Genomic DNA, 24,577 nt, shown 5'->3' with positions numbered 1-24,577 from the left:
TATAATCAGGAAACTGCCTGGTGAAACCAGCTTACCCAAAGTACATGATTTGTATGGTTTCATTAGAAACCAGGATTCTGCTCAAATTTAATATATAAATATTATTACCAGTCACTTTGCTGGAAACTGATGTGAATGCGACATTGTAAACAAACTAGTAACTAGCAGGAAAACGCATTATGATGTGTAGTGTTAAGTAGTAGCAGGGACTTCATCAACAAGGGGGGCAATATGTTATTCCCCCCCCCCCAGTCGCACCCTAAAAAATAAGGCTATATTTTTCTAAATTATTTTTGATTCTGAAGAAATTTTGAGAAAATATTTTTGCACTCGTTAAATGAACCTGGACTCAAGTTTCTGCTAACAGCAAGAACATGAAGTATGTGACTGACAGATCCCTAAGCAGATTAGGAATTGCTACTTCTGTTTCGAATTTCACCAGGTTTTGTACAGGTGCGCTTGCTTGTAACAATACTCCAGACAGGGGGCAGAGGTCCGTGCACTCTCAGCTCAGATAACAGCCTGCAGTTCCTAAATAGATACTACGTGACACATTTCTGCGAAACAGGTGTCGTGGAAGAACCACCTTTGACGAATTCCTGGCCTCCCTCTCTCTGCATGCCTCATGCCCTCAACCTCTCTGACGGGAGAATATGAAGGTTCTCGTGCCCGCAACCTCTCTGGCAGGAGAATATGAAGGTTAAGTAAAAGCAGATGTGCATTTCCCATGCTTTGTCTGGAACTTTTCAGTTGATGTTTGGTGTTGGGTTGGCCAGTTAGGGTCAGTTATCTATTGTGAATCGCCCCGGTGCATCGAAACAGTGCATCCATCCGCCACCACGTCGTATCATTATTAATATGTCAAATTTTGATTATGAAAAGGTGGTTGATTACAGGGGAAGAGTGGAAGAACCAGCACGAAATATGTATTTTTTGAGGTAAGCAGTAGAATAAAAATGTCCTTGATCATTTACACGAGAGGAAGTGACTGTAGTAAAATCACCAAAATTAAAAACTTAACAAGGTGTTTGATTTCCGGGGAAGCACACACATGATTCCTTCATTCATGATGATCATCGTATCCTTTACCCATTGTGCAAATTTCAGTAACAAGTTCTACAGTAATCACCTCTGCGTGAACGTAAGACATTTAAAATGGAATGTAAAATGTGATCGCACGATGTGTAAAACATCGCATCGCATTTTGTGTCGCATCGGTTGGAGGAAGGAGGGGGTGGGGGTGCAATTCGGGATCTCACCAGAGGTCCAGTGCTTCAGAGTGTTCCGCGCCAGATAAAAATAATTGTTTGTGCCCAGTTTATTGCAGGTTTATATGTCCTTGCTTGGTGGTTCCAATAAAGCAACTAATATGATTATTTCATAACCTCATGGGTTGTTTTGACATACTTAAAGTATCCAAAATTATTCAAATCATATTGTAAACAAGTGCTAAATTAAAATCTTGTATTTCAATCAAATATTGTTCATATGCAATGTTCGTTTAATTATAGAGTGAAGTCAGGAAGTGAAATTTTTATTTTATTATGAAACATTATAAATTTGCAACATTCAATGAAAAGTAAACCAAAAGGAATTATGATTGAGAATGTTATTGTATATGGTTAAAATTTGACACATTCATAGGTATAACAATAGTTTGATATTGAAGACACAGAGTTTTGTAATTAAATATAATGAATAACTCAATATGCTGACCAAGGCAGAAATTTATTTTATTATAAAACATAAACTAAACGTAACGTTTCAACCTTCTAGCAAGGTCTTCTTCAGACTATGTACCATGTACAAATGTACATCATGGAAACAAGGCTTAATGGTGTTAAAATATAATGAACGTCGAACCACGAAAAGAAACTCCAATTTACAAGCTCACATAATTCTTGGATTTAACCTTCAACATGTTTAGCTTATTGCTCTTAGGTAGTAACATGAAATTGTGATTTTATAGAACACCTGTAGTTCAGACTAAGGAACAAAAATCTTCGATTTTTCAGACTTCTGAAATATTTTGGTTCTAGGTTTTGGTTGTACATTGTATGTCCCCACCTAGGGCTGGCCCTGGAAGGAGTTAAGATTTGCTTTACCAGCCTTTCCAAGAACCATGTGGCTATTAGAAATTTTGAAAAAAAAAAAAAAAAAAAAAAAAAGAACAATTTTTAAAGAGAATTAAGACTATATTTAATGGATTGTATCATCCTATAACTGTTTATTTGGAAAAAAATTAGTGACGGTTCCGAGAACAACTCAATACTACAAGAACTGGCTGTCTACCGTCGATAGCGTAGTGGTTAATGCAGCTGTCTTATCATTAAAGGGACACGGTTCGATTCCTATGGAGAGGGGAGAATTTCACCACTTCGGAACTATATATACCCAGCTCCAAATATTTGTAATGTTGATTACAATTGACAATATCTGTAAGTGACATTCTTGAAAATCCATGACAGTTCGAAAAGTTTCTTCTAACGTCACTTATTTATAAAATCAGATTAACTGCAACGGCGACTGAAAAGTATTAACTCTCCAAAAAAGGAGCGAGCAGGTAGGTGACGAGCAAGACAATTTTGTGGGTGGAGATTCCAATTTTATATAGCCTCCTATATATTCCTAAATAATATTATATATATATATATATATATATATATACCAGGTGGTTATAATTAAAGTGACGGTGTTCAGAGTGGTACAGCACGGGCTGTAATGAGAGTAGCAGTCTGAAACTTCGTAGATATGATAATGAAGCAATGCGCTCGCGAATTATGCAAAAAAAAAATAGTTCCAATTCTCGCCACCAGGGTAAAAAATGGCGCTGTAAGCAGTCAAAACGTGGAATTTTCCGTAACTCTGACGTCAAAGTCGGTGAAATTGCCTAACCATTGTGTGAGCTCCCTGGTTGTTGTTGGTGGCGCTTGTTTTTTTTTTTTTTCCTTTAGTGATGTGAATGTTCGCCGAACATTAAAAGTTTGATTTTTCCCGTGTAAAAAGCAATGGCTATTGCGAAGAAAGACCGTGCACTGCTAGTGAAGTTGTTTTACAGAAAGGGCTGAGAAGAGGGCCCATGTCAATTAATGGGCTGAAGAAAATGAAGAAATTCGAGGAAACAGGTGAATTGGGTGTTGCACCAGGGAGAGAAAGGCGGCCCATCCCCGTGGAAGTTGTGGACGAAGTTGCTGTAGCTGTAGCTGACCGTGCAGCACATGCCTCAACTTCTGCAACCAGTGCTAGAGCTGTGGCACGTGAATTGTCACTCCCCTGGTCAACAGTTCGCAAGGTATTGCGGTGCATTTTACACTGGTATCCCTACAAGATTCAAATTGTGCACCAATTGAAACCCCAAGATATTCCACAACGCCGTGAGTTTGCCCATCGGTTTTTGGCACGCATGGAAGTGGATGACATGTGGCCGGGGAATATTCTGTGGACTGACGAGGCGCATTTTACTCTGGTCGGTACAGTGAATACTCAGAACTGTTGCATATGGGGTTCCACTCGTCCACATGTTGTGCAGGAAAAACCATTGCACTCAGTTTACGTGACTGCATGGTGTGGGTTCACTAGCTCCTTCATTCTTGGTCCGTTTTTCTTTGAGGAGATGACACCTCGAGGGCCTGTTAGGTGTACAGTGACATCTGCACGTTATAGGGACCTCCTTGTGCAACACGTGATTCCAGCTTTGCAAGAACGGAACTGTGAACACACCACCATTTTCATGCAAGATGGGGCAACACCACATGTCGCTCGCCACGTGAAAGATTTGCTGCGAGAAACCTTCACTAATGACCGCATCATCTCTAGGCAGTTTCCAGATGATTGGCCTTCCAGATCCCCCGACCTTAATCCATGTGACTTCTGGCTGTGGGGATATTTAAAAGATTGTGTCTATCAGGGACATGTCCGGTCTCTGCCTGATCTGAAGGCTAGCATACAACGACATGTCGCTCAGATTTCACCAGACATGCTGCGAGCAACCGTCGACCATGCCGTGTTACGAATGCAGCATGTTGCTGAATTGGGAGGCCATATTGAACAGTTCTTGTAACCATAGTTCCTAATAAACATGCCAGAGCCATTGTTCTCATGTGTTTGATCTTTCCTGCCTTTTTCCTGTAACTATACCACGTTTTGACTGCTTACAGCGCCATTTTTTACCCTGGTGGCGAGAATTGGAACTATTTTTTTTTTTTTGCATAATTCGCGAGCGCATTGCTTCATTAGCATATCTACGAAGTTTCAGACTGCTACTCTCATTACAGCCCGTGCTGTACCACTCTGAACACCGTCACTTTAATTATAACCACCTTGTATATATATATATATATATATATATATATATATATATATATATATATATATATATATATATATATATATATATATATATATATATGTATATATATATATATATATATATATATATAATCAAATAAGGTAAAAGGAAACACTCACCGGACAGTAGGAAAATTCAAAATTTTCGCTAATTTATAGCATCATCGGTGTGAGAAGAAACAGAAGACTGAACCGGAAGTTGGGGTCCTGCAGAGTTGCCAGGTCCCCAATGAAGAAGAAGCGGTGCGTAGAACGAAAAAACACTGTTTCGTCACCAGGCTCGTCGTAAACTCTGAGTGTGTAGGATGAGTTGGGAGGGAGGGCGGGAGGGTGGGTGAGGGTTGGGCATTACTGGGTGGCCTTGTTCAGGCCAGGTGGAGTGGTTGCTCTCATGGCCGATATATAGGCCCTCTCCCATCTTTTGCGAACAGAGGTGTTGGCTGGTTGGGGTAGGAGGTGGATGATCGCTACCCGGAAGCAGTCGTTGAAACTGATGTTGTGGTGGTTGGTGTGGACGGCGACAGTGAAGTCCAGGTTGTGGGTGGAGGAGCGGTGGTTATTGATGCGGAGGTTGAGGGCCGTTGATGTTTCCCCCAGGTAAAAATCACCACAGATGTTGCAGGTGAGGATGTAGATAAGGTTTGAGGCATGGCAGGTCCCTTTGGGATGGAGGGTAAATTTGCCAGTGGCCGTGTGCACCTGGAGGGTGTGAGAAGTGATGAGGATGGGACAGGTCTTGCACCTGGGTCGGTTGCATTTATGGGCAGGGGGGTGTTGGATGTGTGGTGAAGGAGTGTTGTGGACCAGGATGTTTTGGAGGTTAGGGGGGCGTTTGAAAACCACCCTGGGTTTGTCGGGAAATATGTTTTTGGTTTCGGGATCACTGTGGAGGATTGGGAGAAGAGAGTGCAGTGTGTGCCTGATTTTGTTGAGGTGGGGATGATATTGGGTGATGAGTGCAGGTGGGTTGGTGGCAGCAGGTTTCTTGGTGGTAGTGGTATGTGCGGCAGCTCGTGATATTTGCTTGGTGACCAGGATGGAGGGATATCCACGGTTAACCAGGGCCTGGTGTAGGCGGAGGTTATAATTCTGGCGGGAGGTGGGTGAAGTGTTCAGGCGCTGTCCCCTGAGGGCCAGAGAGAATGGAATTGCTTTTTTGGTGTGGAACGGGTGGGAGCTGGAGAAGTGTAGGTATTGCATGTGGTTGGTGGGTTTTATGTGGATGGAGGTAGTCAGGTGTCCTCCCTCGATGTGCACGTCCACATCCAGGAAGGTGATCTGGTTGGGGGAGTGTGTCCAGGTGAATTTTAGGGAACGGAAGTGGTTAAGTTGGTCCAGGAAGGCTGACAAGGATGGTTCTCCATGTGTCCAGAGCATGAAGATGTCGTCGATGAAGCGGAGCCAGAGGAGGGGTTGGAGGGGTTGGGTAGCCAAAAACTCTTGCTCAAGTTGGCCCATGAAGAGGTTTGCATAGGATGGGGCCATTCTGGTACCCATGGCTGTACCTCGGATCTGTAGGAAATTTTGGTTTTCGAAGGTGAAGTTGTTACAAGTGAGGACAAGGTGGGCTAGGTGGGTCAGGAAGTTGGTGCTGGGGTTGTGAGGTTTGGGTCTGCTATTGAGATAGAATTCTATGGAGCGGAGGCCATGGGAGTGAGGTATGTTGGTGTAGAGGGAAGTGACATCAATGGTGGCAAGGATGGTATTTGGGGGCAATGGCGGGAGGGTGCTGATTTTCTGGAGGAAGTGGTTGGTGTCACGGAGGTAGGAGGGCAGAGCTTTCACAAGAGGCTGGAGATGGGAGTCAACAAAGGCCGAGATTCGTTCTGTAGGTGAGTTATAGCTGGACACAATGGGTCTGCCAGGGTTGCCAGGTTTGTGGATTTTGGGCAATAGATAGAAGGTGGAGGTGCGGGGATTGTCGGGTATTAACATGGCGGTGGTACGAGCTGTTAGGCCTTCAGGTGGGCCGCGGGTGTGGATGAAGTCCCAGATTTTGGTGAGGTGTTCGGCAGATAGGTCAACTGTGGTGGGTTTGTAGGTGGAGGGGTCAGCCAGCTGGCGGTTGGCTTCCGCCAGGTAGTCTTGAGAGTTCAAGACCACCGTGGTGGACCCCTTGTCAGCTGGGAGGATTTTGATGATGTGGTTGTTGCGGAGGTCTCTGAGAGCTTTCTGTTGGGGGGGATTGAGATTAGGTTGGTTGTGAAAGTTATTTAAGAATGAGCTGTCAGAGGTGGTGGAAATGACGGCAGTGATGTATCTTTCCAAGGGGTGGTTGGTGGGCAGGGGGGGTGGATCTTGGGAGGAGGGGGGCTAAATTGAAGGAGGCTCTGGTGGGTTTCACTGGTAGTAGTTTGGAGTGAGGGATTTTTGGCCCAGAAATGTTGCCATCGGAGGCTGCGAGCAAATGTGTGTATGTCAAAAAGTAGGCGGAATTGGTTGGGGGGAGTTGTGGGGGAGAAGGTGAGGCCTTTGGATAAAACAGCTATTTCATCAGTGCTCAGTTTATGGCTGGATAAATTGAGTACAGTCTGGTTGTTTTTGAGTGGGTTAGGGTCATTGGTGGTCATGGATCTGGTAGGGGTGGGTTTGTCCGTGGACTGGTTGTTTCCCAAGGTGCGATGTATGGGAGTGCAGTCTTGGTTTTCAGGGGGGGTCTGTGGTGGTGTGGGAGGGGTGGGCAATGGTAGAGGGGAGTCAGGTAATAGCGGGCATGTTGGTGTGGGACTGAAATTGAGCGGCAGTGGAAGGGGAAGGGTGCAGCCAGTCTGAAAAGCTTGACGGCAGAGATTGGAGAGTTTTTGGAGGTGTTTAGTGTTAAGATCACTGGCAATGGAATGGGCGGTGTGCCAGAAGGAGTCTATTTTGTGACGGTGGTTACCTGGGGTCAGCAACAGGATTTTGGTAAGGGATTGAATAGAAATGGACAGTTCTCGGGCGCGATTTAGCGATTTAGCTCCACCTACAAACCCACCACAGTTGACCTATCCGCCGAACACCTCACCAAAATCCGGGACTTCATCCACACCCGCGGCCCACCTGAAGGCCTAACAGCTCGTACCACCGCCATGTTAATACCCGACAATCCCCGCACCCCCACCTTCTATCTATTGCCCAAAATCCACAAACCTGGCAACCCTGGCAGACCCATTGTGTCCAGCTATAACTCACCTACAGAACGAATCTCAGCCTTTGTTGACTCCCATCTCCAGCCTCTTGTGAAAGCTCTGCCCTCCTACCTCCGTGACACCAACCACTTCCTCCAGAAAATCAGCACCCTCCCGCCATTGCCCCCAAATACCATCCTTGCCACCATTGATGTCACTTCCCTCTACACCAACATACCTCACTCCCATGGCCTCCGCTCCATAGAATTCTATCTCAATAGCAGACCCAAACCTCACAACCCCAGCACCAACTTCCTGACCCACCTAGCCCACCTTGTCCTCACTTGTAACAACTTCACCTTCGAAAACCAAAATTTCCTACAGATCCGAGGTACAGCCATGGGTACCAGAATGGCCCCATCCTATGCAAACCTCTTCATGGGCCAACTTGAGCAAGAGTTTTTGGCTACCCAACCACTCCAACCCCTCCTCTGGCTCCGCTTCATCGACGACATCTTCATGCTCTGGACACATGGAGAACCATCTTTGTCAGCCTTCCTGGACCAACTTAACCACTTCCGTTCCCTAAAATTCACCTGGACACACTCCCCCAACCAGATCACCTTCCTGGATGTGGACGTGCACATCGAGGGAGGACACCTGACTACCTCCATCCACATAAAACCCACCAACCACATGCAATACCTACACTTCTCCAGCTCCCACCCGTTCCACACCAAAAAAGCAATTCCATTCTCTCTGGCCCTCAGGGGACAGCGCCTGAACACTTCACCCACCTCCCGCCAGAATTATAACCTCCGCCTACACCAGGCCCTGGTTAACCGTGGATATCCCTCCATCCTGGTCACCAAGCAAATATCACGAGCTGCCGCACATACCACTACCACCAAGAAACCTGCTGCCACCAACCCACCTGCACTCATCACCCAATATCATCCCCACCTCAACAAAATCAGGCACACACTGCACTCTCTTCTCCCAATCCTCCACAGTGATCCCGAAACCAAAAACATATTTCCCGACAAACCCAGGGTGGTTTTCAAACGCCCCCCTAACCTCCAAAACATCCTGGTCCACAACACTCCTTCACCACACATCCAACACCCCCCTGCCCATAAATGCAACCGACCCAGGTGCAAGACCTGTCCCATCCTCATCACTTCTCACACCCTCCAGGTGCACACGGCCACTGGCAAATTTACCCTCCATCCCAAAGGGACCTGCCATGCCTCAAACCTTATCTACATCCTCACCTGCAACATCTGTGGTGATTTTTACCTGGGGGAAACATCAACGGCCCTCAACCTCCGCATCAATAACCACCGCTCCTCCACCCACAACCTGGACTTCACTGTCGCCGTCCACACCAACCACCACAACATCAGTTTCAACGACTGCTTCCGGGTAGCGATCATCCACCTCCTACCCCAACCAGCCAACACCTCTGTTCGCAAAAGATGGGAGAGGGCCTATATATCGGCCATGAGAGCAACCACTCCACCTGGCCTGAACAAGGCCACCCAGTAATGCCCAACCCTCACCCACCCTCCCGCCCTCCCAACTCATCCTACACACTCAGAGTTTACGACGAGCCTGGTGACGAAACAGTGTTTTTTTCGTTCTACGCACCGCTTCTTCTTCATTGGGGACCTGGCAACTCTGCAGGACCCCAACTTCCGGTTCAGTCTTCTGTTTCTTCTCACACCGATGATGCTATAAATTAGCGAAAATTTTGAATTTTCCTACTGTCCGGTGAGTGTTTCCTTTTACCTTATTTGATTTTTACTTAGCCCTTTTGGCCCTCCTTGCTTTTATCCATTATATATATATATATATATATATATATATATATATATATATATATATATATAATATTACATGCAAATTTCTCTTTTGCAGATGAAAGTTCATTAAACTACCAGTTTATTTACTACTGGAATCTTCACTGTTGAAAGACCGGCAACGAAACAGGAGAGAAATCTCCCTGTCTATTAAATATTAAAGGTGCAACATCAACGTAAAATATAACTGAACAGTCTGACATCTTTAATCACCCGAAAGCCATCGGCAGCAATTTAGAACGATTGTACTCATATGGAATCTTACAACCTGCTACTCATGGTACCATACCTGCAAGGTAAAATGCTATTCAAATGTCTGCCAGTTACATTAACCCCTCTTCTACATGGAATATCAATGCAAAATTGAAACCAGACAATTTTTTTAAAAGAGTTTAGTTCTTGCGTTTATGATTCGCTAAATTTACATAACAGTAATTCCACTTCACATTTCTTGTTTTAAGCCGGCCCCCATGGGGGAGTGGTTAGCATATTGCGCTATGGTGCCAGGGGTCCCGGGTTCGAATCCTGGCATGGGCATGGATGTTTGTGAGTGTTCTTTCATCAATTTCATCATATGATCACTTATCCCCATCATCGCATATTAGCCAAAAGTGGTACAAAAAGCGAAGTAAAACAATGCAAATCAATCAATCTTGATTTTAAGTAGCGTCAATAAGAAAGTACCTTAAGTTCAAACAGTATAGCCTTAATGAATTTCGAACTCTGAAAATGCATTCTTTTTTATAAATGATTGGAACATTTAAATGCCTGTACTGTACACATAGCAAACTACTTGTAAGGAACATGCTTTCAATGCCTGCAAGCAAGAATTTGACTTCCATTGCCCTTGCATCTGATATTTTGAAATCGGGAGGGGACATTTTAGGTTCGAATCCTGGGCCATGCATGAGTGTGTGTGTGTTATTGTTGTTGTAGCATTATCTACTTAATCTAGTCAGTAGGGCTAAGATTTTCGTGACTTAGAATATTTATTTTGGTAAGGGTGATGTGTTCCCTAAATATGTAGAAATTCATATTATGAAGAAACTAATTAAATTAGGGTGCTTCTTAAGGGTATATTTTGGCATATTTAGCCATTTCTATGTGATAGAGCATATTTTGATGGATTTTCGGTCATATTTAGCATATTTTCGCTTTTTCAAGAAACATGCAGTCATCTTAGAAGTGGATTCGTTCTTACTCCCAGATTCACTTGACTTTTTTTTTGACTGCAGCAAAATCTTTTTCATTTTCATTTGAAATTTTACAGAAAGTATTTATTGCGGATTGCAACTCAGAGCCCATAAAGTGAACTAAAAATAGTACGAATGTGAAAATATATATCAGCATTTAGATATTGATGTTTGAAACAGTCCAGTTATAAGGACATATTTTTCAAATTATAGCGCATATTGTGTACAATTTTAGGTCATAAGAGCATATTTTGGTGATTTTTAGGTTATAATGTGTAGAAGATAGATAGATCGGCATCACATAGATGATCTATCTATCTTCTATGTTGAAAATGCGACATATACCATGAAATATAGAACTATTTCTCTTCATGTGGTAAGTGTTTACTGTCTCCTTCATCATTTGTATTTATCCGCCCTACTGGCACCTTTTCTGATCCTATTCCCCCCCCCCTCACACACAGAGGGGCTCGAAAAATCCTGGTCACCAGGTCGCCATGGCGACTAAAAATTCTTTGTACCCCAACACCCCATATCCTGTTTTCTAGAGTGATTTAGCGATGTTTTGAATACAGTGATGCTCAGCTTCTTATACAGTGTTTTTCAAACTTTGAAAATGTATATCATGAAAACCGTAAGAGATATTTACATCGGGTTTTCTGCATTTTAAAACCTCATCCATTGAGATATTTTTCAATGCTTAAATTATCAGTTTCCTCCATACAGAAAATTTAGATAAATTAATAACTGGTGGAAGGCAGCATCAAAATTTTTCCAGAAATGCACTTTTTGAATGAGAAAAATATGTAAGAAATTATCGAAGGGTCATAATTAGATGTCTGTTGACTGATGCCACGTCAATCTGTCATTTGCGACCAATATTGGTCATGTCGTCAATCTGTCATTTGCGACCAAAATAGATCATGTCGTCAATCTGTCATTTGCGATTAATATTGGTCATGTCGTCAGTCTGTCATTTGCGAGCAATATTGGTCACATGCAACAATTGATGAATTTATTATTGGCGATCTTATGGGTTGAGTGAAAAAGTGCCATTTTTGGGACATATGTGGCAATGCTAGCAGGTCAAAATATTGGCAACAGATGTACGCCACATGTGCCTAAGTATTGGCTATACATTTACGTGAAAAATCATAAACCAAGATTTTGTGCCGAAATTGGACTCTTGAGAGAATCCTAGTGTGCCTCTGGTTACACTGAATTCTCTTCGCTCACTTTCGACGCTACTATGCCTGTTCTTTCAATTGATTCAGAATGGCATATTCTTTGGAGCAGCGCGTGTGCATTGCTGAAGAGTATTTTACTACTCATTCTTACACTCATGTGCAAGAGGTTTTCCAAGAAAAATCCCCTGCTTCTGCTGTACCTCACAAAGCAACTGTTTTACGACTAGTCAGACACCAACAAATACCACAAATTGTTAAGAGTTGGTATTATTATTGAAGATTAGGCACACACAGGAGATGTAATACGTAGAAATTTTCAGCGAAAAATGCAGGCTCGACCAGGACTCGAACCTGGCTCTCTGGCATACCATGTGATTTCTCTAACCACTGAGCCGGACTGGCCTCACCTGATTCCTTGCTGTTACTGTTTTACCTGTGTGGAACCGTCTCTGCCAGTGCTACTGCAACGGGATCTGTTGCCTTTGAAACACACTAGAGTTCGACATTGCCTGGTTCCTCCCAGTGCAGAGATCTTAATGTATTTTTTGCTGAAAATTTCTACGTAGTAGCTACATTTCCTGCGTGTGCCTAATCTTCAATAATTGAGGATTAAAAGTGATAAACGTTGTAAGTGCCAAAAGCAAAAGTGTTGGGAAATCGCATCGTTCCGTACATCAGCCCGTAAGAACATGCACACTAAGCTGCTCGTCAAGTCAACCTTGCAGCAGGTTTTCGCATATGTAGTTCCAAACGTGCGCGCAAGAACATAGTTCCACTGAGACGGGTTCTATTCCGACACAACTGCATACTTGCAAGAAAACAGTTATTTAATTTGTAATATACAGACAAAATAGTACATCCATTAGCAGGTATGGACTTAATTGGTTGCAATCACTGTGCAGACGAACTTGGAACCGTAGATTCGCCAACTGCAATGTGTAGTGCGTTGAAGAGACACTGAAACTTTAGAGCGAGTCGAGCGAGACTGAATGCGTTGCAGAACGCGTGAAATCGGCGATACCAGTGTTGCACATCCCACTATTTTAACCCTATGTTTATTGTAGAGCGGCGAGAATGGCTGAATCTACTGTTCAGCGCGCGGTTTTACCCGAATGTTATTTTGGACTTCGTCCGAAGGGAAATTTTCTTCAAAGACAAGCAAGTTGTTTTGAATGCATAATCCTCCTTGCGGCAACAAGATCAAAGTAAAACAGGGCGTGAGGTGATTTGCCGTCAATGTGCGCACGAATTGTATCACGGGTGTTGAATGATTTGCTGTTTGAGTTTAGCAAGAGGAAACGATTGTTTGTTTTTTGACGACAAAAGAATCTCCGCGGTATTAAAAGATATCGCAGTGAGAAGAAACATGTTTATTATTTGGACGAGACGTCCTTCAACTCGGTGGGTGGGGGAAGGGGGAATAAAACATGGAAGGATACCAGCATGCAAAACCACGCCAGGGCTGAAGAAACCAACGATGAGGGGAAGGGGGAGGCTTATTGTTTCACCCACTGGCGGCAATGAAAGCTTTGTTGAAGGTGCATATTTACTGTTCCGCGCAAAGAAAGGGAAGGGTGATTATCCGCAAGAAATGAATCCTGGTTTAGTGAAGTGATTCATAAATTGAAACCAGAGTAATAGCGACAGACAATGCACCTGATTGTATATATCACCAATAACAAATGATGCTTTTTTGGTGGTATAACTTGAATTGCGTGTGTCTTACAGGAACGGATGTATTGCGGACGAAGCAACCACGTTTTTCATAAATGTATTTCTTTCTAAACCAAAAAAAAAAAAAAATTGTCATTAAATTCAAGAGGGCCTATCGTTGTTTACTTTTATCTTTGTTCATTTTTATTTTTGCGTGCTCGAAATATACACACACGCTCTCATGTTTCGAAGATATTTCGCATTTATATTAAGTAATGACACATTTATTAAATAATCTATGCGCAGAAAGTACTTTTAAAATTTTATGTTTCAGGAGACAAAGAGAAGCAAAAATACATTCCACTTGACATGCATGCGGGTTTTGATGTGTTGTGCGGTTGGCAATACTGTGGATTTTCTCAGTGTCTGCGATGTAAGCAGTTCGGCGGTTGAGGAAAGACTGGCACGGAAGATTCTGAGCTCAGTTCTCGCGCGGATTGATACATAAAACCTGCTGCAAGGTTGACTTGACGAGCAGCTTAGTGACCTCTTTAAACGCCCCTTTAACTACTTAGAGGGCTACCAGCCTCATTTCACATTTACCACATTATAAAGCATGGCACATTTCACAGTTTAACATGGAAAACGGTGTTTGAATTATTGTGGCACTTACAGCGTTTACCAATTTTTAGTCTTCAATTAACATCTCTACAATGTGAGGAACCAGGCAACTTCAAAGTCTACTGTATTTCAAAGGCATCAGATCCCGTTGCGGTAGCACTGGCAGAGAAGATTCCACACAGGTAAAACAGCGACAGCAAAAAATCAGACGAGGCCAGGCCGGCTCAGTACCTCAGTGGTTAGAGTAATGGCACGGTATATCACAGACCCGTGTTCGAGTCCTGGTCGAGCTTGCATTCCTCGCTGAAATTTTCTAAGTTGGTATATATTGTTGAAAATCAATTCTCAGATGTTTTCAGCATATTAACAATATTTTTTTAAAATAATGTAATTGCTTTTATTTGGATACATGCTAACATAAATGTATTAACCCAGTGATAGCCTACATGAAAAGTTTAGTGCAGAAAACCTGGTTGAAAAATTGATTTTCAACAATATATACCAACTTAGAAATTTTCAGTGAAAAATGCAGGCTCGACCAGGACTCGAACACGGGTCTGTGATATACCGTGCCATTGCTCTAACCACTGAGTTACTGAGCCAGCCTGGCCTCGCCTGATATTTCGCTGTCGCTGTTTTACCTGCATGGAATCTTCTCTGCCAGTGCTACCGCAACAGGATCTGTTGCCTTTGAAGAAGGAGCAAAGGAGGAGAAAAGAAACACACACCAGACTTAGAAAAAAAATAGAATTTTCGCAGACTTTCATCGCTGCATATTCAGTGTAAGAAGAAAGACGGTATATGTATGTATGTATGTATGTATGTATGTGGGAAAATAGATTGTAAAAATTGGTTGGTGGATTTAAGAACTTGCCCCCCCCCCCTCCCCTCCGAAATAAATTCCAATGTCCCTGAGTAGTAACCATTGATATTAATATAACGTGATTTCAATCCTCACAGATTTTGTTTCCTGTAAATTTTATAGCAGTTGCACAAGTATAGTGTAATTTAACCTCCATTATTATGCTAAGTTCCAATATGTGTTGTACATAAAAAGACATACCTCAGACACGGAGCTTCAAATTCATCCTTGATTTTACAATCAAAAAGTTGGGTAGTGTTATCTGTGATGAAAACTTCTTCACTCTTAATAGCATGAGCCTTTTCTTCATATTCTCCATTAGGGCCTCCCTCAATCACATCTAACTCAGATTTAATAGTTTCTGCTAAGGTAGTTTGAGAAGTCAGTTCGTGTTCTGCATTCCAGTTTGTTGAAAACTGTGTTTCAAATTTGAATTTTGGTTCAAAATCAGGCTCTTTCAAAAGTTTCACGGAAAAACATTTTTCTCTATCACACAAGAAGTTGTCTTCCACAGAATTTTTCACAACCAAATCAAATTTCTTTGACTCGGTACTCAGCAATGATTCAAGCTTCATACTTTCACATCCTGCACTCGCAGCCGAAATTTCTTTAGCTACAGTTGACAGTTCGTTGATTGTTTCAAAATTTCTGTCGTCTGGCAGAATAAAATGTTCACTAGATGTCTCATGTTCTGATTTGAAACTGGAATCTGGTAATTCAACACTAAAAATGAAAAGATATATATTTATAAATGAGGGGAAAAAACATATTATGGAAGATATCTTTGGTGATTAGAAAAAAATTCATACAAACAAGTAAATTTTCCTGTTTTAAAAACAAAAGGAAACCTTTAATACATTCAATCCTGTCCATGTACATCAAAATTATAACACCATTAAGCCTTGTTTCCATGATTATGAAAAACTAAATATGCTGACCAAGGCAGTAATTTATTTTATTAAAAACATAAACTAAAACGTAACGTTTCAACCTTCTAGCAAGGTCTTCATCAGACTCTGTATCTGTACTTGATACATTTTAGTTGATGTTTTTAATAAAATAAATTACTGCCTTGGTCAGCATATTTAGTTTTTCATACATCAAAATTGTAGGTAAGAATTCTTACTTGTTACATGACTTGTTGAGTCTTTCATGAAACAACACATACCTTAGCATGAAAAGAGGAAAATGGAATTCAATATATTTTTGACTTTTAAAATCATGTGGTATTAAATGGTTTAAGAATCAACTTGACTTAGAATTAGTTCCTTCCTAGAATATAATAAAATTGTGAAACTGTTTAACATTTTCTAGCTTTCAAAAAATATTTCAGGCTCCTACAGCCTAAAAGTTGTATTTCCTTACAACTAGAAAAAAATTCAATATCTCTTGAAGAATTTGCTGTACGTAACCTGATACAAAGTAAGATAAAACATTTGACAGTGTTTTAAAAAAAAATGGTTAGCTTTTTAAGAAGAGCGGGCTTCTTGCACTATTTTGGAACAAGTTTTTAATCTATTCTTACCTTTTGATGAGTTGTGCAAGTCCTGTGCAGGACCATTTACAACCTTGCCTTTAACTTTTATGAAGGGGCTCATTACATTATATATATATAATCTTGTGTAGTAGTAGTTGTGCGTTTGTGCTTTTTCTTGTGTAGTGGTTGTTATGTGTTTGTGTGTCTTGTGCAGTAGTTGTGCTGTGTAGTGTGTTTGGGTTTGTCTTGTGTAGTAGTTGTGGTGCCTAGTAGTCTAATGTGTTTCTGTTTGTCTTGTGTAGTATCGGTGGTGTGTATGTATGTGTCTTGTGTTGTAGTTGTGCTGTCTAGTATGTTTGTGTAGTAGTTGTGTTGCCTAGTATGTTGGTTTTGTCTTGCGTAATAGTTGTGCTGTCTAATTCGTTTGTGTTTGTCTTGTGTAGTATAGTTGTGGTGTGTTTGTGTTTATATTTTGTTATAGTTGTGATGTGTTTGTGTGTGTCTTGTGTAGTAGTTGTGCTGTCTAATGTATTTGTGTTCGTCTTGTGTAGTAATTGTGCTGTCTAATGTGTTTGTGTTTGTCTTGTGTAGTAGTTCCTCCATTCATATTGGGGGTTAGGCATAGAGCTGACAACTCTGCACTGTAAAAACACATGTCAAGAAACAACAATATAAGGCCATGGATGTTCCCAAGGTAAAATATTCCGGAGGTAAAATAGTCCCCCGTTCGGATCTCCGGGTGGGGACTACTTTGGGAGGTCCCTGGACTAATGATAAGATGTACATTAGGAATAAATATATTAAATTAGGCACCTGGAATGTTCTGAGCCTTTACCGGCCTGGGGCATTTCAGTGTACAGTTAATGAGACAGTTAAGTATAAATTAGATGTAGTAGCTGTCCAGGAACTTAGGTGGCCAGGAGAAGGGAATTGTAAAACTAAAAATTATACTTTTTTCTATGGTGGTACTGAAAATCATAATTTTGGAACAGGCTTTTTTATAAATAATAGAATTATCTCGGCTCTTAAAACAGTAGAATTTATTAATGATAGGATATCATATGCAGTTTTACAGGGTAGGTGGTGTAAAATTATTTTAATAAACATACATGCACCAACGGAAGATAAAGATGATAATACTAAAGATGATTTTTATACAGAGTTAGAACAGGTCTTTGATAAATTTTCCCAGTATGATATGAAAATTCTGTTAGGTGACTGTAATGCACAAATTGGCAAAGAAGAGACATTTAAACCCACGATTGGTAAAGAAAGTCTTCATGAATTAAGTAATGATAATGGTATAAGATTGATTACTTTTGCAACCTCAAAGAATTTAATTGTGAAAAGTACCACTTTTAAACATAAAGATATCCATAAATATACCTGGTCTTCTCCAGATGGTAAAACTCATAATCAGATAGATCATATTCTCATTGATAAGAGAAGGCATACTAGTATAATTGACGTTCGTACACATAGAGGTGCTGACTGTGCCAGTGACCATTATTTAGTAATTGCTAAATTAAGAGAAAGACTCTCAGTGATAAATCATAAGCAACAAAATCTAAAAGTTATAAAATTTGATACAGGAAAGTTTACTGATGAAAGAATTAAGAAAGATTAACAAATTAAACTGTCAAATAGATTTGATGTTTTGCAGGATTTAAATGATGATGAAAATATAAATGAAACAGACGTAAATAAGAATTGGGAGCACATACGTAATGCAATAGAATCAGCAGCTAAAGAAAGTATAGGATACCATAAACCGAGAAAAAGTAAGCCATGGTTTGATAATGAATGTCATAATCTAATAGAAATAAGAAATCAGGCTAGACTTAGGTGGTTAAATAACTCTGATGATACAAATCTAAACAATTATAATAGAATAAAGCGAGAAGTTAACCGCACGTTTAGAAGTAAAAAAAGAGATTACTTGAAAAGCAAAATTAACGAAATTGAAACAAACAGCAAAAATAAAAATATCAGAGATTTATATAAAGGTGTAAATGAGTTTAGAAAGGGGTGGCAACCTAAAGTAAACTTGATAAAAGATAAAGACTGTGATTTTCTAGCTGACCCAAGTGATATTCTAAATAGATGGAAGAACTACTTTAATGACCTTCTAAATGTCCATGTAGGAGATAAATCAGAAGTGAATAAAGTACACACAGCAGAACCTTTAGTTCCAGAACCTAACTTGACTATTAAAAGGCTAAAGAATAACAAAGCACCTGGCATTGATTTAATACCAGCTGAGTTAATTAAATATGGTGGAAATTCCTTAATATGTCAAATTCATAAATTAATTTGTTTAATATGGAATAAAGAAGAAATACCTCAACAGTGGAAAGAATCCATAATTGTTCCTGTGTTTAAAAAAGGTGATAAAATGAACTGCAATAATTACTGTGGAATTTCTCTACTCTCAACAACATATAAAATATTATCTAACATTCTTTTAACAAGACTAACCCCATATGCTAATGAAATTATAGGTGATTATCAATGTGGATTTAAACGTAACAGATCAACTACTGATCAAATTTTTCACATCAGACAGACACTTGAGAAAAAGTGGGAATATAATCAAAATGTCCATCAGCTATTCATTGATTTTAAAAAAGCATATGATTCAGTCAAAAAAGATAAACTATATAATATATTAGTAGAGTTTGGAATACCTAAGAAGCTTGTTAGCATGATAAAAGTATGCACCAGTGAAACAGAAAGTAAAATTCGTGTGGGTATTAATATGTCTGACAAATTTACAATTCATGATGGGTTAAAACAAGGAGATGCATTATCTCCATTGCTCTTTAATTTTGCCTTAGAATATGCTGTTAGGAAGGTAAAAGAAACTAAAGAAGGACTAAAATTAAATGGTATGACTCAGTTGTTAGCATATGCAGATGATGTAGACTTACTGGGGGATGATGTGAATACAATTAAGAATAATGCTAAAATATTTTTCAAAACTGCTAAAGAGATAGGTTTGGAAGTTAACAAAGAGAAAACTAAATATATGCTTACAGGCCGAAACCAAGTGTTAGGTAATAATCAAAATCTAATTATTGATAACAACTTGTTTGAACCAGTTTCCAAATTCAAATACTTAGGAGTAATATTAACAAATGAAAATTATATTAAAGAGGAAATAAAAAGTAGGCTTAATTCAGGAAATGCATGTTACTTCTCTCTTCATAAACTTTTGTCTTCTCGTTTAATATCTAAGAAGCTAAAAGTTAAAATATACAAAACCGTAATTTTGCCTGTAGTATTATATGGATGTGAAACTTGGTCCCTTACATTGAAAGAGGAACATAAATTGAGAGTATTTGAAAATAAGATCCTTAGGAAAATCTTTGGACCTAAAAGGGATGAGGAGACAGGTGAGTGGAGAAGGTTACATAATTTAGAACTACATAATTTGTATTCATGTCCAGATATTATTAGAATAATTAAATCAAGAAGACTTAGGTGGGCAGGCCATGTGGCACGAATGGGAGAGGAAAGAAGAGTTTACAGGATTCTTGTTGGGAAACATGATGGTAAGAGACCTGTAGGAAGGCCAAGACGAAGATGGAGGGACAACGTTGAGATGGACCTAAGGGAAATCGGTAGGGATGGAAAAGAGTATATAGATCTTGCTCAAGATAGGGAAACATGGAAGGCCTGTGTTGCTGCAGCCATGAACCTTCGGGTTTAAGAAGGCTAGAGAGTTAGTTAGTGGTAGTTAGTTAGTTAGTCTCATTACATCCTTTTATTAACTTCAAGGTAAGGGTTTTATATAAGAGGATATTTTGTCTTATACTCAGAAGTGTGTAAAATGGCATACACAGTCTAACAAGAAATGAGACTTATTTTATGTTGTCTCAGGTGTACATTCTATCTGTAAAGTAACATGTACATGGTGCGTTGAATCATCCTCTCTACTCCTCAGATCTAAACTCTTGTTACTATTTTCTGTTTCTGAAAGTGAAGCTGATGCCAAAATTACGTACTTTTGATGAAGACTGGAACATCCAACAGGCTGTGCAATCGAATCTTCAAGTAATACGACATGAAAACTTGCAGATGTTGTTTCAATCATTGTTTCCTTTTAACTTAATAACAAAAGTCTCATTACTTAATTGTCAGACTGTTTATGTGCACACACACCCAAAAATTTAAATTAATTCATTAATTTGTTCATGTTGAGAAATTGATGATTTATTTTGCATTCAACATGTTCAACATAAAATGTGCTTCCAGCATTCACCACCCACCTTGTCCAGAAGAAAACTCCTGCTGGGCATTCTGACAAATGATCACTAAACACATGCTCTCAGATACAAACTTCATCAACTCTTAAATGGCCTTCATTGTGAAGATTTTCAGCAACCCACATGCATGCCCCTTCATGCACTAACTGATCGAGTTCACTTTTGTTCCATTGAGCTAATATTTGCCACATGTGAGTTTGTGGCAGTTTACAATGAGCTGAACATAGTGCAGTGTTACTTTCTGAATTTAAATCTACAGGATAAAATTTGCTGCTTTCAAATTCTTCCATTAATTTATAACATGGATGTTAGAAAGAAAAGAAACAATTTACATGTTCAAAATATTTCAATAATTACACATGGGTTTGCATGTCTCACAAATAACTGTTGTATGTCTATAATTTCAGCATGCTGATTCCAAAAATGAAATTCATTCCATGCACAAAAATTTCTATCACAAAATACCCAAAACTCAATGTTATAATATGGTAGTTTGATTGAACATTGTGAAGTGGGGGAAAATCCTTAACTAGGGAAAGATTCTGATGTGATGGCTAGAAATGGATGTCATTTCTGTGATCAGCATTCAAAATACTTCCAGAATCACACATTGGTTTGGAAACAACCGAAATTTTCCTTGTGTATTTTTATTTTTGTATTGTGTAATAAATGTAATGTTATAGCAAATGTGAATAATTTGATTGTAAAATACACTGGTGTACAAAATTAAGAGAATAAACACCTGTTTGTGAAAATCTCCCAAAACTGGAAAGTTTGAGTTCACCAAAGCACATACCAGCACTGTTGTCGACTATGGCATTGTATGCGAACGTGGAGGTGGCACTGCGACAGCGGTAGGGAGAACAAGCGGTCGGTTGGTGTTCCGTGCATACGTCGTTCAGACTTTGTTCATACACATCGGCGAGAAGCAGTATGGTAGAATGAGTACCCACGAACGTTTAGAGTAGGCCTACAGCATGAGATGGAGAATCGTTGGGCGATTTATCCCCACTCTCCTGTGGGCAGGGCAATCTCAAATTCAGGTTGCATGCGAGTTCAATGTACGCTAGTGTCGTCTGCAATATGTGGAAACAGTTTCAGGAGACCTGATCCATATCCTGATGGCCTGGGCAAGGGCATCCAAAAGCCACGACGGGCAATGAGGATCGGTATTAGGCACTCTCCGCCAGAGGACAGCAACAGCTGCACAACTCGCTTGTTAGCTCTGTGCTGCGACTGGGACCTCCATTTCCAATGTTACTGTTTCCCTAAGGCTCCATGAGTGAGGGCTGTATGCCAGACGACCCATTGTTTGTATCCCGCTCACCCCTGCCCACAGGAGAGTGCATCTGGCATCTTGCAGAGAACATCAGCCGCGGAACCAACGTCAGTGGGCTCACGTCCTCTTCACTGATGAGTTACGATTCAGCCTCAACACCGATTCACGATGGACTTTGATCTGGAGAGAACCTGGGACCTGATACCATGCCACGCCACACCCCCAACATCAGGGAAAGGGATCACTATGGCAGCGGAGGTGTCATGGTATGGGCTGGCTACATGTTGGATGTCCGCACACCACTCCATATGTTTGACAGGCACGCTGACTGTGCAGAGGTATTGAGAGGAGATCTTTGAGTCCTATGTGTGACTTTTCAGGGGTGCAGTTGTCTCTCAGTTCATTTTCATGGCCGACAATGCTCTCCTGGTTGTGAATATATTCAGCTGATGACTTGGCCAGCCCAATCTCCAGACCTGAATCTGATTGAACATATCAGGGATGCACTTAGGAGGAAAATTTGCAGGTCGCAGACTTGCTTCGAGCACCATCCATGAGATTCAAAATGCTTTGGAGCAGGAGTAGATGCGGCTGCCACAAGCACTTCTCACCAGTCTCGTGAACAGTATACATACTCGCTGTGCCACCTGTGTGTCTGTTTGAGGTGACCATTCCCTATTAGCCTCACTTTCGGCACCATCTTGCGATGGCAGTGTTTGACATTCCTGCTCTCAACAGCATTACTCACGGTCATGTTTGGATACGTTCACTGTTATATGGTGTGTATTGCTGCAGGCTATTACTCTGTATCCATACCAAATTGCATTACGTTCTGTCCATTAGTTTTGAAGAAATTCGAAAACATGTTTTTATTCTCATAATTTTGTACACCAGCATATACTGCGACAAATCCTGACATAATAGGAATATATAGATGCCAATTGCATGATCAGCATTCAAAATACTTCCAGAATCACCTATTGGTTTGGAAACAAAATAAATTTCCATTGTGTAAATATATTTTGTTGCGTTGTGTAATATATATGTGATGTAATGGTGAACATGAGAATTTTGATTGTGAAATTGTCACAAATCCTGATGTAATGGGGAAAAAATAGGATGTCATTTCTGTGATCAGCATTTTTTTCTCTCCAAAATCCAGCAGTGTTATCATTTTATTTTTCTTTGTACAAAATATGTGTTTCGGACCAAATGAGTTTGCTTTTAAGTCCAATTTGTGCACAAAAAGGCTAATCAGGACTGGACCTACAGTAAAAAGCAGGACCTGAACCACTATATGCCTCTACTGGGTATCGAACCCAGGATGCCTTGATTACAAGGTGACAACATTAACACTGCGCCCTTCAGACCAAATGAAAAGCATCACATAGCAAAATATAGGAAGCCATCACAAAATAACTTACCATTTATCTGAATCAGCAGTCTTGGCACAAGTGATGTTTGACATCTTGGTAAATAATTAATTTGTTTAAATCTTTGAAATTTTCTATTTCAACATTTGGCATCTCTGCTTCTTCACGATTTATTTTAGTCAACTGAAATTAAAAAAGAAGAAATTGGGCATGGGGACACAATGTAAGCAAGAGCAACCAAATATCACAGAGAACAGGACAATACTCACAAATATTTTAATTTCTTTTATTGTTAGTACAAATGGATGTCCTAGGTAGAGATAAGAATGATGAAAATATGTACTCCAACAAATTGAGAATTACTGCAAATATCTTCCATCTACCACACAATGATAATGCACAGTGCAATAATTAAAATAATTGTTTATTTAAACAGATATGTGCAATCAATTTGGGCCACACTAGAACCAACACTATCCAATAATAAAGTACAAGAGGAACAAATGTATTACACGAGAAATTGTAATATTGAAAGTAAAACCATGTAACTTATTTTTTAAGACAAAGAGAATTGCTGAACTTTACCACTGTAGTGATCTCTGCCTTGCACTTATACTGGTGTATTACAATTACACTAAATTCTACTGAGCATAAAAACTTCCCAGAGCAAGACTAGCAAAGCAGTATGTTAGTGGTAAGAGGTTGTTCAGAGCATGGAATGAAGGTCCTGATTGGTAACCCCACTGTACTCTCGTGAGAAAGTTGAGAGTTTTGAGTGGGTTGGAAAGATTGTGTTCCGTCATTTTAATTGCTTTCTCTCATACTATAACAACATTTGCTTCAAAACAAGTAGTGATTTTCCTTTCTTGTTAGGTTTCATGGTAATAGTAATTGTGCTATTTCTTTATATCCTGCATGTTTTTGTTTTGTGCAACCAAAAATTGCTAATAATAAAATGTTGAAAAGTGGTCCGAGATGCGAGTAATTGGACATGCTATGGTCACATCTTGGGACTAAATATCTCCATTATTTGCGGTTTCTTTCTAGAACTAGTAATAAGTTTCACACTTCGAAATACATCAAAATGTATACATTTAAAAAAAATTGAAATTTTTGAGGGTGTACAGTCGGTTACCGGCCCCGAAATGACATTGCTGCTTCCATCGTTGTAAAAAGTAAACAATCCACACTGCGATTTTAGCACAAAAAATGGTCTTAGAATTATTAAATACTGTAGTACTGTACTTGTGATTTGATTTGGTTTATAGTGCTTTCCCTTTCTGCCACTTTTGGCTAATCACAAATATAAGGATGACTCATGATATGATGAAATTGATGAAAAGACACT

At 40.1% G+C, this 24,577-nt stretch overlaps 1 protein-coding gene across 1 annotated transcript in view; it reads right to left on the bottom strand.

The window, feature by feature from the left end:
* The window catches only part of LOC145986906 (uncharacterized), a 60,685-nt gene that overhangs the window by 20,622 nt on the left and 15,486 nt on the right, over nucleotides 1-24,577 (bottom strand). Inside the window, exons 2-3 of the mRNA XM_083121373.1 lie at nucleotides 23,281-23,412; nucleotides 15,034-15,555 (exon numbers count right to left, since the gene is read on the bottom strand). Coding sequence (XP_082977499.1) covers nucleotides 15,034-15,555; nucleotides 23,281-23,324 — 566 coding nt within the window. The 5' untranslated portion in view covers nucleotides 23,325-23,412. The remainder of the gene's footprint in view (nucleotides 1-15,033; nucleotides 15,556-23,280; nucleotides 23,413-24,577) is intronic.

Source organism: Lepisma saccharinum, chromosome 4 (genome assembly GCF_977018435.1).
Source record: "Lepisma saccharinum chromosome 4, izLepSacc3.1, whole genome shotgun sequence".
Classification (NCBI taxonomy): domain Eukaryota; kingdom Metazoa; phylum Arthropoda; class Insecta; order Zygentoma; family Lepismatidae; genus Lepisma; species Lepisma saccharinum.
The sequence above is the reverse complement of the archived record's forward strand: the minus strand, read 5'-3'. Positions and strand labels throughout refer to the sequence as shown.